We start from the raw sequence: 15,401 nt of genomic DNA, 5'->3' as shown, positions 1-15,401 counted from the left end.
GGTGTGGTATGAAGCTTTTTTATAAAAAACATCTGCCTCCGCTAGACCCCGCCTCTCCTGCAACACCGCCCAGTAGCCCTCCAAGGCGGGACTCAAGGCGGCCAGAAGCGTTCCCTGCTGCGCGCCTGCCTAGCTCCCAGGTGGCAACCCGTGCCTAGTGCGCAGGAGCAGAAACCACGCCCGTCCTCTAGCCCAGCCCACGCGATCACGCCCGCCCCGCCCGGCCCCAGCTGTCGGCAGTTTACTTTCGAACCACGGCCCCGCGCTCTTTCCCATTGGCTGCTGCCACGCAGTTGAAGGTTGCCGGGACACTGCGCCTGCGTTGTGAGGCTCGTGAGCCCCGCCCCGTCTGGGCACCTGAAGGCCCTCTGGGCGGAGGAGGGCGGGTACGCTGCGCAGCTCTTAGCTTCTCACTGCAGGTTGTGGAGCTGTTTCAGCCGGTGGAGGTACCTGGTTCGCTCGTCTCCACGGTGAGTCTAAGAGCTTCTCTTCTTTTGGAGATGGCGGCTCTGGGTCCCTCTCTTCCCCTGTAGCGCAGGCTGGTGTCTTGCGGGGTTTGGAGGAGAGTCGAGGGGCTTAATGATGGAGAGGGCTGGCTTGGGTGCCGCATCACTTCTCGTTCGTCCCAGGTGCAGCGTTTGAGGAACCTCTTTGCCCCCTTCCGGTGTGGAACTGCGTTTCCGTGAGGAAGGACCCTTCTGTGGCGTGAGGGTGGGAGGAGCGGGGCTCCGCCGGGCTGGGAGACCTCGCGGGGGTTCGGAGCCGAGGGAGCCGGGGCGTTGGGAGAGAGACCCCGCGGCGGGAGGGGTGGAGTTGCCCTTAGCTTTGGGGTATGGGATGGGAAGGGTAGCGCTGTTTTAGGCCTCTTCTTTTCGAGAGGTTCTCATTGGATTTAACAGGAGTAGGTGTAATTATGCCCGTTTTACAGATGTGAGACCTCAGTTTTGAGAGGCATTAGGTAAAACTGACCCAGGATCTCTCAACATTTAAATGGCTGAACCAAGAGATGAACAGACGTATTGATGGGAATAACCTAAATCAAGATTTATAATTTTAAGCTGACAAAAATCTTCACTTAAATGGATGCTTCTTGTCTTCCGACTAGCTTTCAGCAGTCTGAAATGACCGTGAATATTTGCTCCCTTATCACCATTGTTGGCGAATATTTTCAAGAGCTCCGAAGTTAGTTGACGCTCTAATAAGAGGTCCTTTGTGACAACTTACTTGGTCACAGGATTATTGGGATTTTCCAGGTGCAGTTGATGCCGCTCCTGCTGCTCCACAGCTTTTGAAGTTTGTCACTACTTTTCCGAAAACACAGGCTTAGAGAGCATAAACATCAAAGACAGTGAAATAACAGCCATTCCCTATGATACCGTACTTAATGTATTTTTTTGAGAATGTAAATCCAGAACATTAAAGTTATTTTTATTTTAGAATAGAATAAAACCATCTGAAAAAGTTGGAGAAGATAGAGTATATTCAGTCTTCAAACCAGAAGGTCAACAAAGTGGTAAGTTCTGGGAAATTAAGTGAATATCAAAGAAATTTTCAGTAAATTTTTACTGAGTGTATGACAAACTGTAAGTTGAAAAATTTAAATCTTTTGAAAAAAGATATGTTGGTGGGTGTATAAAATGTAAACATATAGATGGAGCATAAAGTAAAAAGTAAACAACTCCCTAATCTTATCTATAGCTTAAAGTTGGTCGTTAGTCACTATTAACTGTTTTGTTTGTCCTCCTAGAAATTTTAAAAGGATATGTGGAAACAGAATCCGACTAGAAACCATGAGGTTTCGGGTTTGATCCCTGGCCTTGCCCAGTGAGTTAAGGAGCTGTGGTGTAGGTCGCAGATGCGGCTCTGCTCTGGTGTTGCTGTGGCTCTGGCATAGGCCAGCAGCAAGACCTCCGAATGGACCCCTAGCCTGGGAACCTCCATATGCCACAGGTGTGACCCTAGAAGGACAAAAGACAAAAAAAAAAAGGATATGTGCATATTAATACAGACAAATACATTTAACACATAGTGATCTCCAAGTTGAATTTATTAGGTTATCTGGATACTTTTTTACCATGTATTTACATATTGATCTGCAGATCTGCATTCCTTTGTAATGACCAAGTAGCTGTTCGTTCTTTCTTTCTTTTTTTTTTTTTGCTTTTTTTTTTTTTTTTGCTTTTTAGGGCCTCACCAGCGGCATATGGAGGTTCCCAGGCTAGGGGTCCAATTGGAGCTGTAGCTGCCGGCCAACACCACAGCCACAGCAACGCAGGGTCTGAGCTGCGTCTGTGACCTACACCATAGCTCACAGCAACACTGGATCCTTAACCCACTGAGCGAGGCAAGGGATCAAACCTGCATGCTCATGGATACTAGTAGGGTTCATTGCCACTGAGCCATAACAGGAACTCCTCTTAGTGACTTATTTATTTATTTATTTATTTGGTCTTTTGTCTTTTCAGGGCTGCACCTGAGGCATATGGAGTTTCCCAGGCTCGGGGCTGAATCAGAGCTGTAGCCGTCGTCCTACTACAGCCACAGCAACGCTGGATCCAAGCCTGCCCACTGAGGGAGGCTGATGGAAGTCCTCATGATTGCTAGTTGGGTTCATTAACCACGGAGCCACGATGGGAGTGACTTTTAAAAAGGAAGCAGGAAATCTTGAACTAAGTTATGAATTTGTACTTAGGCTTTTAGTATTCACTGGAGAAAAATAACATTTCACTTGGGTTATTTGAATTTGTTCTTTTGCTTTTTAAAAGTATAGAATAATATAAAGTGATACTAAAATTAATTTAGCAGGAGACAGGTTGCATAACAGGCAATACACTAAATATTTTTAAAGCTTTTTATTGTTTTAAAATAAAAATATGTATATATATAAATTTATATCTCTTCAAGATAATGGACAGTTGAAAAAGGTAGCAAATTATTTTTTAATCATATCCCATTTTAATATGCTTCTAAAATCCAATTAAATTACCACTTTTGGAAAAAAATGAACAAAGTTTACCATTTTAAGGTTTTTTTTTTTTTTTTTGTCTTTTTGCCATTTCTGGGGCTGCTCTCTCGGCATATGGAGGTTCCCAGGCTAGGGGTCTAATCAGAGCTGCAGCCGCTGGCCTACGCCAGAGCCACAGCAATGCGGGATCCGAGCCGCGTCTGCAACCTACACCACACCTCATGGCAACACCGGATCCTTAACCCACTGAGCAAGGCCAGGGATCAAACCCGCAACCTCATGGTTCCTAGTCGGATTCGTTAACCACTGCGCCGGGACGGGAACTCCGAATTTTAAGTATTTTTAAGTGTATAGTTCATGGCATCAAGGGCATTCCACACTGTTGTGTGAACATCATTATCTAATTCCTGAAGTTTTTCATCTTCTTAAATTGAAACTGTGTACTCAAACAGTAACTCTCTGGCCCTCCTCCCTTGAGCCCCTGGTAACCAACATTTCACTTTATGGACTGTGCTTATCGGTTTTTATATTATCTGCTTTTTTCACATCTAATGTGGTCACACAGTTTTTCTCCATTGACCTGAGTAATTTTCTGTTATTGAATTAATTTTACATTTCTGAAAACAACCTTATTTGTCCCTGTACTGTATTCTTTTAATGTGATCAGGATTTGTTTTTGCTAATATTTTATTTAGGATTTTACATCAGTTATCCATTTTGTAAATTGGCCTATTTTTAGTTTGTATTATCTTTGTTAGGTTTTGAAATCATGTTATACTATCTTCATATATTTATAATAATATAGTGGTTATATTATTTCTTAACCACTTGAATGAACTCACCAGAGAAGTTTTCCTCCTTTCGCTTTTTTGTTTCAGAGTGGCATCTTTCACACTTGTAAATTTCTCTCATAGTTTGCTTTAATCTTTTCTGGGCGGTTTTGGTATTTGAGCTGACATAGAGAATAATTAATTTCTTGTAGATTTTTCAACTATAGTAGCATAGACTTATGCAAAGTATTCTCCATAATTTTGGCTTTTTCTGTATTTGATTTATTTCCTTTTTTCAATGCTAACTTAGTATATATATTTTTTCTTTCTTTACCCTCTTGTTTAGGATAGTATATTAATCTATTGCTGCATAACTATCCCAAATTTTAGCAGCTTAAAACAACAGCAGTAAAAAAAAGACAACAATTTCTTTGGGTCAGGAATCTAGGCATACTTCAGCTGACTTCCTCTGGCTCATGGTCTCCCATGAGCTTGCAGTCATTGCAGGATTTTACTTGGACCTGAGGTGTCTGGTTCCAAGCTCACTTTGTAGTAGTTCTTTGATGCTTCAGTTTCTTAGGGCCTTAGTTTCCTGCTACACCAGTGGACCTTGGTCTGTTTGCAGCATGGCATCTTGCTTCCCTCAGTGAGAGTGATCTAAGAGATGGAGTGGCAGAAGCCATGGTCATTAATTACGAAGTCTTAAAAATGATAGCCTGTCACTTCTGCTGTGTGCTATTTGTTAGGAGTCACTAGGTCCCAAGAGGAGGGGATTACAAAAGGATGTGACAGCTAGGAGGTGGGGGTCACTGGGGGACATCTTGGAAACTGCCTGTCATAGATAACTAATGGCTCGTTTATTTATAGAGAGCCAGCTCTTGGGTTTATCAATTCTAACAATTTTCTGTTTTTCTAATTCATTGTTTTGTTCATTAGTTCCTTCTGCTTTTCCTAGGTTGGTTTTCTTTTTTCCCCTCTTTTTTAGATGAATCCTTTTTATTTATTGTTTTTATTACTGTTATTTTTGTCTTTTTAGGGCTGTACCTATGGCATATGGATTCCCAGGCTAGGGTCAAATCAGAGCTGTAGCTGCCAGCCTACACCACAGCCACAGCAATGCCAGATCCAAGCCACATCTGCAACCTACACCATAGCTCACGGCAATGCTGGATCCTTAACCCACAGAGCAAGGCCGGGGATCAAACCTGCATCCTCATTGGGTGCTAGTCAGATTCGTTTCCACTGAGCCACGACAGGAACAACTGAGTTTTTTGGGTTTTTTTGTTTTTGTTTTTTTTGCTTTTTTTCTTTTTAGGGCCACACCCCCGGCATATGGAGGTTCCCAGGCTAGGGGTCTAATTGCAGCTACAGCTGCTGTCCTACGCCACAGCCACAGCAACGTCAGATCCAAGCTGCATATTTGACCTATGCCATAGCTCATGGCAGCACCGGAGCCCAACCCACTGAGCAAGGTCAGGGATCGAACCCGCAACCTCATGGTTCCTAGTCGGATTTGTTTTTGCTGCACCACAATGGGAACTCCCAACTGAATCATTTTTATGTTGTCACTTTTGCCTGGCAATGAAAGTATGTGGCTTCTGCTGTACCCTGTAGAACTTTTTTTTTTTTTTAACCCTATAGATTTTGGTAAGATTATTTTTATTATTTCACATGAATAAATTGCATCTTGGCTGGATAGAGAATTCTTTGGTCATAGCCTTTTCCTTTCAGACCCTGTGGACATTCTTTTAGCATTCCCTGTTCTGGAGATGGTCTCTTTACAGCTGTGTAACAAACATCTGAAGGTTTGGATGGCTGCATGTCCAAGGTGGCTTTTTCACTCACATGTCTGGCACCTCATTGCTTCTTCATTTGGCCTCTCTCATCAGTAAAGTAGCCTAGACTTTACATAGCAAAGAGGCAGCAATCTGCCAGGCTAGCTAAGGGCTATACTCAGAACTGAAATGGTGTCACTTGTACTGTGTCCTGTTGGTCAGAGGAGTCGTATGTCCTGCCCAGATCTTTTTGAGGGGAGAGTCGAATTCATCTCTTGATGTGAGAGTACCAGCAAAGTCACATTGCAGAACATATGTGGGAGATAATTGTGGCCATCTTTGGAAGTTATGGTCTCCCAGAAAATTCTGAGACCATTATGTTTTTGTTTTCCTTTTTAAGGTATCTTATATTTCTGCCTGGGTCGATGTGGGATTGTCTTTCTTTCTTTAAAATTTTAATATTTGGAGGCAGTTCTTTGGTGGTCTAATGGTTAAGACTTGAAGCTTTCATCACTGTGGCCTAGGTTCAGTCCTTGGTCTGGGAACTGAGATCCCATGTCAGGCTGCTGCATGCTGTGGCCAAAAAAAAATTTTTTTTTAAATACTGTTAATTGCATGTTAGTTGACCATAAGACAGTAGAATTTAGGTTTATAGTGGAAAACAGCAGCCCCCTGCCCTTAATTTTCCCACCCCTCAGTTCTGCTCTCCAGAAGCAATCGCTTCCATTGCCTTTAGTTGTTTTTTTTTGGCATTGTGTCTGTATTTCTAAATAATTGCTTTTAATATGATTTCTTGATTTTTCACTGTTAGATTCATATTGACTTCTTATAAGGGGAGGTTAAGATTTAGTTCATAAACACTGTTTTTTTCCTCTTATTCCATCCTCCAAATATAATTTTGTCATCTTCTTAGTTTGGGCAGTTATTACAAAAATACCACAGACTAGGAGGCTTAAACAACAAACATCTATTTCTCATAGTTCTGGAGGCTGGGAAGTCCAAGATAGGTTACTGGTGTAGTTGGATTCTGGCAAAAGCTCTCTTCCTCATTTGCAGATGGCCATCTTCTGGCTGTGTTTTCACGAGGCAGAGAGCAGAGAAGGAGAGGAAGCAGTCCCTGTACCTCTTACCTATATGGGCACTATTCTCATTCATAAGGGCCCTACTGTCATGACCTGATTACCTCCCAAAGACTACTTACATCACCTTAAGGGTTAGCATTTCAACGTATGCCTTTTTGGGGGACACATTCAATCCCAACAGTCATGCTTTTTGGTAAATTCGGTATTTAATATTTATAATATTGTGACTACTAGAACAGCTGGGCTATGTAATATGTTACAGTGTTTCCTCTTTGGTGATTCCATCACTTTTCCCTAAATGTAGTTTTCTCATTACTTCTCAGTATGTTCAGACACATGAAACATCTTGTCAGTTCCATTTCCTTAAAGACATCCTTCTGGATTTCTGTCTCCAGACTTCTTTTTTCTCTAGATTTGCTGCGTAGTTGTCCAGGATTTCATTTCACAGTTTCCTGGTGAGAACTCTTGCTTTTCTTTTCTCTCTGCAATAGCTTCTTAGAAAGGCTGGGTAAGGGGTCTTTCATTTTTGAGAATCACAGTTTTTTCTCCTGCCCTTACAAAGTTAATATCAACTAGGCTTCTAGCCAGTTGTGACTTCTCATGAATTTGTTGCCTAAAATCAGTTTTTAATAAGTCAGCTGGAAGAGGGTGGTCCAAGAGTAGACTTGATATAGATATCTTGAAGTTATGTGCACATTTATGATTAAATTTTATCAAAAGTTTAATATGCTATGGAAATAACGTTTGAGACCAATTCGCTTCCACTGAACTTAGGTTCAAGAGATGATATTTTCTTTTTTATTTGTTTGTTTTGCTTTTTAGGGCCGTACCTGCACCATATGGAAGTTCCCAGGCTAGGGATTGAATCAGAACTACAGCTGCCAGCCTTTACCACAGCCATAGCAATGCTAGATCCATGCAGCATCTGTGACTTACATGGCAGCTCATGGCAACGCCAGATCCTTAACCAGGGACTGAACCCACAACCTCATGGGATACTAGTTGGGTTCGTTACCTCTGAGCCACAACTGGGAACTCCGAGAGGTGATGTTTTCTTTATAATATTGTCCTGAATATCCTCATTCTAAAGAAAGTTGAGCTTGGGGGGGGGGTCTTAAAATGGGTTCCCAGGGAAAATTCTGTTTTCTAACTTTTTGACAAATATAGAACATAGAAGGGAAGCATTGGGGGGAAAGGTTGGTTGTGTTTTAGGGCTAAGTTGTGGTACTTAAACGTTAAATAGATCTAATATATCTAAATTGAATATATGTCCCATTTTATGTCTTCCTTGCAAAGTGCTGTTCTTTTTATTCCTTTGTTATGAATTCTGACATCACTGAAATAAACCATGAGAAGCATTTTTCTTGGGTGGTTTTTCCATGATTTCAGAGCTGTCTGTAGGTATAGAGTATAAAGTATAAAGGCGTCCTAACATGTAGGCACTTGAATACATCTGCAGTGAATGTCATCTTCTGTACTGTTGCCCAGTTACTTTTGTTTCCTGGAATGCCCCACAGTCCAAGCTTTTTAGTCTCTCTGTGCCACATCTTGGCTCATTAGCATTCTTTTTTTGGCCATGCTTGTGGCATGCAGAAGTTCCTGAGCTAGGGATCAAACCCATGCCACAGCAGCAACAATGCTGGATTCTTGACCTGTTAAGGCACCAGGGAACTCCCCTCATTAGGACTCTTAATATTGTTGGTATGTGGAGTATTTTCTTTCTTTCTTTTTTTTTTTTTTTTTTTTTTTTTTTTGTGGGCAGGTTTCTAAAGTGGAGTATTTTCTTACGGATTTTTTTTTTCTTTTTTGGCTGCCCTGTGGCATATGGAATTTCTGTGCTAGGGATCATATCTGAGCTGTAGTTCTGACCTAAGCCAAAGCTATGGCAATACCAGATCCTTAACCTGGCAATCAAACCTGTGTTCCAGCACTCCCAAGACACTGCCAATCCCCTTATGCCACAGCAGGAACTCCTTCTGAAGGACTCTTGGTAGTTTTACTAAGTAGAGACTTTGCTATCTAAAAAAAAAAAAGATCTTAATATTGGCTTCTTGAGGAGCAGTGTTTATTCAAACAATATTGAGTGTATGACTGTTGTGTGTCAAGTTCTGTTAGGCACAATTCCTGCCCTTACTACAGGCTTTATTCTAATGTATATAAAAATGTTACAGAATTCTTTTAATAAAAATCTAGCTAAGGGTTATGAAGCAGAAGAGCAGTGTTTAGTGAATTCGTAGGGGAACTAATCTGGGGAGGACTTAGTGAATAAGAGTTTGGTTTTGCAAATGGTGCAGATAAGGTACACAGAGCTAAAAAGTCTAAAGAGGTTATGTTTATTAAAAGTTTAATTAGTTATTTGCAGATGTTGAAGATTTGGTAGGCTTTATATTTTATATGAATGGTACTTGGGTTTTTTGTCTTGCCTTTTAAGGTTCTTTACAGGCTTGCAGTGAGGATAGGTACAAAGAAAGACTGTAAGGTGGTAGGATGAGAAACTGTCAGGCTTTTGTTGTTGGAAATGTCAATAACTTGCCCAGAGGTCAAGTTACTTGTGAAATCAAGGGTCTCTGAACTGTTGCTGGATTTCTTTTACAAAGGAAAGATAGCAACAGTGTTCTTTACCACTAATGCTCTAGTGATCAGTAATTCATAGTTAACACAACCAACATTTCATCATCCAAACTTTTTTTTTTTGGCCTTTCTAGGGTTGCACCTGCAGCATATGAAGGTTCCCAGGCTAGGGGTTGAATCAGAGCTGTAGCCGCTGGCCTACACCACAGCCACAGCAATGAGGGATCTGAGCTGCGTCTGTGACTTACATCATAGCTCATGGCAACGCTGGATCCTTAACCCGCTGAGCAATGCCAGGAATCGAACCTGCACCCTTATGGATGTTAGATTCGTTTCCACTGAGCCACGGTGGAAACTCCCATTCAAATTTTTTATTGCAAGAACCAACTCGGAAATGTTTTTCCCTTCCAGATCTTCGAATTATCATTACTTTGAATATCACACTATGCTGATGCACACATACTAGTATTTGAATTCAAGAAGCTAAGGAATTTATAGAATAGAAATTTAGTAACTTACTTTAGAAACTATGGTTGAGCCAACTAGGAGTATGAATTGAGTATAATTTTGCTAAAAATTAACTGGTTATTTAATAGAAATATTTAGTCTTACCTGTTCATTATTTGGGAATAGTTGGTGTGTGTGTGTGTGTGTGTGTGTGTGTGTGTGTGTGTGTGTGTGTGTGTGTGTGTGTGTGTGTCTTTTTGCGATTTCTTGGGCCGCTCTCGCGGCATATGAAGGTTCCCAGGCTAGGGGTCTAATCAGAGCTGTAGCCGCCGGCCTATGCCAGAACCACAGCAACTCGGGATCCGAGCCGCATCTGCGACCTACACCACAGCTCACGGCAATGCTGGATCCCTAACCTACTGAGCAAGGGCAGGGATCAAACCTGCAACCTCATGGTTCCTAGTTGGATTCGTTAACCACTGCGTCACGACGGGAACTCTCCGAGAATGGTTTTGATTTTAGCATCTTAGATGTAAAAAGTTGCACAGACTAGTTATAAATCATTATGTAGACTTAAACACAACATTGTATTTAGAAAAAAATCTTTACATTTTAAAAAATTATAGTTGATTTACAATGTTGTGCCAATTTCTGCTGTACAGCAACGTGATCCAATCTCACACACACACACACACACACACACTCCTTTTCTTATATTGTCTTCCATCATAGCCTTTCCTAAGAGATTGGATATAGTTTCCTGTGCTGTATATAGCACAGGGACCTCATTGCTTATTCATTCAAAATGTAATCCATTACAAGAGCACTTTGGATTTAACTTAGTCTTCACTACATAGAAACAAACTTAAAAAGCTTTAATTAGAAGCATTTTATTACAAATTAAAATTGTTTAGCATGATTTTTATTCCATAAAGATGATTAATTATTCAGTATTAGGGATTACATTATATAGAAGACTAATTAAAAAAGAATCTTATTAAATGCCTTAATTATCCTCTTTTAAATGAGAAGTACAGTTTATTAACAGGAGGTTAACACCTAAAACGTGTAACATGTGCATATGTCTTTGTCATATGTAGACTTAAAATACTTTTTTCTCTTGACAGGAAATGCACAATTTTGAGGATGAGTTAACATGTCCCATTTGTTATAGTATTTTTGAAGATCCTCGTGTACTACCATGCTCTCATACATTTTGTAGAAATTGTTTGGAAGACATTCTACAGGCATCTGGTAACTTTTATATATGGAGACCTTTACGAATTCCACTCAAGTGCCCTAACTGCCGAAGTATTATTGAAATTGCTCCAACTGGTATTGAATCTTTACCTGTTAATTTTGCGTTAAGGGCTATTATTGAAAAGTACCAGCAAGAAGACCATCCAGATATTGTCACCTGCCCTGAACATTACAGGCAGCCACTGAATGTTTATTGTCTACTGGATAAAAAATTAGTTTGTGGTCATTGCCTGACTATAGGTCAACATCATGGTCATCCTATAGATGATCTTCAAAGTGCCTATATAAAAGAAAAGGACACACCTCAAAAACTGCTTGACCAGTTAACTGATACACACTGGACAGATCTTACTCATCTTATTGAAAAGCTGGAAGAACAAAGATCTCATTTGGAGAAAATGGTTCAAGGTGATAAGGAAGTTGTTCTCCAGTATTTTAAGGAGCTTAGTGATGCATTAGAACAGAAAAAAAAAAATTTCCTAACTGCTCTTTGTGATGTTGACAATCTGATTAATCAAGAATGTACTCCACAAATTGAAAGAATGAAAGAAATGAGAGAGCAGCAGCTTGAATTAATGACAATGACAGCATCTTTACAAGAAGAATCTCCACTTAAATTTCTTGAAAAAGTTGATGACATCCGCCAACGTGTGCAGCTTTTGAAACAAAGACCACTTCCTGAGGTACAGCCTGTTGAAATTTATCCTCGAGTAAGCCAAGTATTTAAAGAAGACTGGAGCAGAACAGAAATTGGACAAATTAAGGAACTTCTCATTCCTGAAATGAAAATTTCTTCAAAAAGGATGCCATGTTCCTGGCCTGATAAGGATGTAAAAGAAGTTGAATTTTTAAAGATTCTAAACCTTGTTACACTAATTTTAGTAATAGTGATGCTGACCCTCTTCTTTAACCAACACATAATAACCTTTTTAAATGAAGTCACTTCAACATGTTTTGCTGAGGTCTCCCTATCTGTTTACCAAAGTTTATCTAACAATCTTCATGATTTAAAGAATATACTTTGTCACACTTTATGTTTACTGAAGGAATTCATGTTGAAAATAATTTCTCATTGAAAATTCAAACCTGAATTGTTTAAATAGGCTTGTTCTGTACAGCAGACACTAACAACCATTTGCTAAAAGGAAGAATACAGATAGCATGGATAAAATGGCAAGCTAAAATTTGCAACAGATATAAATAGTATAGAAAGGTTAAAACTTTCATGCTTTTGTTGAAAATGTGTGGTCAAAAGTTAGAAATGAGACAATGTCTCTAGTTTTCTGAAAACTAGAATAAAATTTAGTGATTATTTGAGTATTAATACATTATTCTTTTTTTTTTATTGGCCTGAGAGCTTGACTCAGTGTGACAGTTAAACATTCTTGTACCAATGTTGTCTTTTAGCATTATATAGTGCAGTGGTTGGCTTTGCAGTTCTTTATGTATATGCAGCCTTTAATTAAAAGATGGCTAAATCCTGAAAAGTACAATAAGCCTTTAGTAGTACATGGCTTGACAATTTGGAATGGGCAAATTAAGGATGGTGAGGTTTTAAATTCAAGCAGCAATGTCTTAAAGGTGATATGAGATTGCTTAGGTAAAGATGTTTTGATTAGGAGTTCCAGCTGTGGCACAGTGGGTTAATGAATGATCCGGCGGCCTGTTTTCGGAAGCACCAGTTCAATCCCTGGTCTGGCACAGTGGGTTAAGGATCCAGCATTGCTGCAGCTGTGGTACAGGTTGCACCTTAGGCTTGGATTTGATCCCTGGTTTGGGAACTTCCATATGCTGTGGGTTTGGCTGGAAAAAAAAAATGCATTTGATCAATGTACCTCATAATTGGTCAACATTCATTCCTAATACTATTATTGCTTTTGGAAATATAAAGTGCCATTAAGGACCAACAAGTAACATTTCTGAATATTTGTTTTTATTCTGTGGTTTATGTTAGGATTGTATTTGACTTTTGTGTAGCATTAGTCTTGTCAGTCAAATCAGTTCTTGGAGTAAAAACTCTAAATTAGAACAAGTGTTATTAGTAATTCCACCCTCAGATTTAGATGGCATGTTAACCGTCTTTAAAACTGTCTTAAATTTTCTGTCAAACATTCTTATACTAATGCCAAAGTACCAATAATTTGATCTTATTTTCTTGAACTTTATTATGAAGGGAGCCTACTTAGCTATTAAGTCAAATCCCTTTTGGTTTCCTTTTATTAGCAGGGATTGGAATCATGGTGCTTTGTGGTAGGACTTTTGGCCCTTTTGTCCATGTAACAAACTTATATGCTTTCTAGAAATTCCAAATTGGCTGTTGCTTAGATCACATCTTTAGGAGCCTTACTTAATTCAGACTTTACAGGTCAAATCAGGGAACGCTCCTAGTCCTACAGATAAATATGGCTGTAATCAGGACACTAGTTCTAAAATACTCCTGATGTCTTATCTGCTGAGAACGAGTCTGGACACCAAGGTGTATGGCTATTTTGTTAATTTATGGTGAGAATCAGAATAGCACAACAATATGTTGTGTGGGCAAAGAACATGTGGAGGGTATAATGGAGGCAAGAGGAGATATATATGTATTCAGCTACACACTTACCCTGGAAGTTAAGTACTAGTCACAACCCTAAAGAGCCATGTACTTTTAGTAAGCACTGAAATATGTATTTAACATTTAATCTCACATTTTTTGTCTTTTTTTTTTTGTTGTTGTTGTTGCTGCTATTTCTTGGGCCGCTCCCGCGGCATATGGAGGTTCCCAGGCTAGGGGTTGAATCGGAGCTGTAGCCACCGGCCTACGCCAGAGCCACAGCAACGCGGGATCCGAGCCGCGTCTGCAACCTACACCACAGCTCACGGCAACGCCGGATCGTTAACCCACTGAGCAAGGGCAGGGACCGAACCCGCAACCTCATGGTTCCTAGTCGGATTCGTTAACCACTGCGCCACGGCGGGAACTCCTAATCTCACATTTTTGAAATAGGAATTAACCCTCACTTACACAAAAATTGCCCAAGGTCATAGAGTTAGTTTGAGACCTCATGGATTCTTTTCAGAGTTCATCTGTTGTGCTTTTAAAGGATTGAAGGAGTTCCCTTTGTGGTTCAGCTGTTAAATGAACCCAGTTAGGATCCATGAGGATCTGGGTTTGATCCCTGGCCTCGTTCAGTGTTAAGGATGCAGCACTGCCGTGGGTTGTGGTGTAGGTCGCAGAAGTGGCTCAGATCCCACCTTGCTGTGGCTGTGGTGTAGGCCATCTGCTATAGTTCCAATTGGACCCCTAGCCTGGGAGCCTCCATATGCCCTTGGGTCTGGCCCTAAAAAGCCAAACAAAAAAAAAAAAAGGAGATTGAAGATTTTTACAAAATTAGGGTTTTCTAATCTATGCCTGTCAATCTGTGTCTAAGAATCACAGCTAAAAATTGATGCCTTTTAGGTCTGACATTAGTATTTTATAACTTGCCAGTTTTTAGTAGATAAAAACTATTTTTGGTTAAGTTTTATGTAGTGTGCATGAATATAGTCAAATATACAAATGACTGATCCTTATACATGCTGTTTGTTCTCTTTTGTATTTTTACCAGGAGGATGAGATTGTAAACTTTAAAGTTTATAGTCTTGAAATATTTCTAAGTTGTATGTATAACAAGTGTATATTTTAATAAACTCATTTTGATATTTGCATTGAGTGGCTTAATGTGCTTAAACTGAGGAGTGGTTGCTTTGGAATGTTCATGAGGCTATGTAGGTGTTACCTACTTCAATTTTTTTGCCTTTAAAATTTTTTTTTTTTTTTTTTTTTTTAGGGCTGCATGTGCAGCATGTTTAAGTTCCCAGGCTAGGGGTCGAATTGGAACTGCAGCTGCCAGCCACGGCCACAGCCACACAGGAGTTAAGCCACGTCTGTGACCACCACAGCTCATGGCAAATACAAGTGCCTTATTAACCCGCCGAGCAGGACCAGGGATCAAAACTGCATCCTTAGCAATACCAGGAATGTTTGTTACAGCTGAGCCATGATGGGAACTCCTACTTTAACTCTTTAAAAAGTTAGTACTAAGTTCTACTACTCCATTGGTTATTAAAATGTAATTTCCATTCACCTCTTTTCTCACCAGTGCTGTGGGCATGGCCAAAAAAAGACCATTCTTGAATTTCAGATATGTAAGTCCATGCTAGTTTATTTAGTTTAAATGGGTATGATACAAACTGTCTTTGGTTTTTAAGTTCCTAAACGATGGTGCACTGAATAAAGAGATAATTAACTCCTTAATTCCTTCAGGATCAGTATCTAGAAACTGAAGAGCTAGGCAAAGACTTAATACCAAAACTCCTTCTGAAAAGCAAGTGGTTGCCAACTTTCTTCCAGTAGCATCGTAATATTCTACAGCTAATACAGTGTAACACAACAAAAAAACTCTTGACATGATGGGCAAACAGCACTCCATCTTAATATCCACTTACACTAAGGAAATTAATCCTTACATCTTTCTTCTGAAGCTACTGTACTGGGAATTTTTCCTTT

The 15,401-nt window shown here is 40.0% G+C and overlaps 1 protein-coding gene across 2 annotated transcripts; it reads left to right on the top strand.

The window, feature by feature from the left end:
* The first annotated feature begins 239 nt into the window (after nucleotides 1-239).
* Nucleotides 240-12,185, top strand: TRIM59 (tripartite motif containing 59). Of its 2 annotated transcripts, none has more exons than XM_047785701.1 (3): nucleotides 240-470; nucleotides 1,443-1,513; nucleotides 10,738-12,185. In XM_047785701.1, exon 3 carries the CDS (start codon nucleotides 10,741-10,743, stop codon nucleotides 11,944-11,946), a length of 1,206 nt encoding a protein of 401 aa, XP_047641657.1. In that variant the 5' UTR covers nucleotides 240-470; nucleotides 1,443-1,513; nucleotides 10,738-10,740; the 3' UTR covers nucleotides 11,947-12,185. The 2 variants fall into 2 exon arrangements, with proteins under 2 accessions (XP_047641657.1, XP_047641651.1); XM_047785695.1 differs by having other exon boundaries at nucleotides 1,438-1,513.
* Nucleotides 12,186-15,401: the final 3,216 nt, after the last annotated feature.

The sequence above is a fragment of the Phacochoerus africanus genome, chromosome 1 (assembly GCF_016906955.1).
Source record: "Phacochoerus africanus isolate WHEZ1 chromosome 1, ROS_Pafr_v1, whole genome shotgun sequence".
Taxonomy (NCBI): Eukaryota; Metazoa; Chordata; class Mammalia; order Artiodactyla; family Suidae; genus Phacochoerus; species Phacochoerus africanus.
Note: the sequence above shows the minus strand (reverse complement) of the source record. Positions and strands in the feature narration are given on the sequence as shown.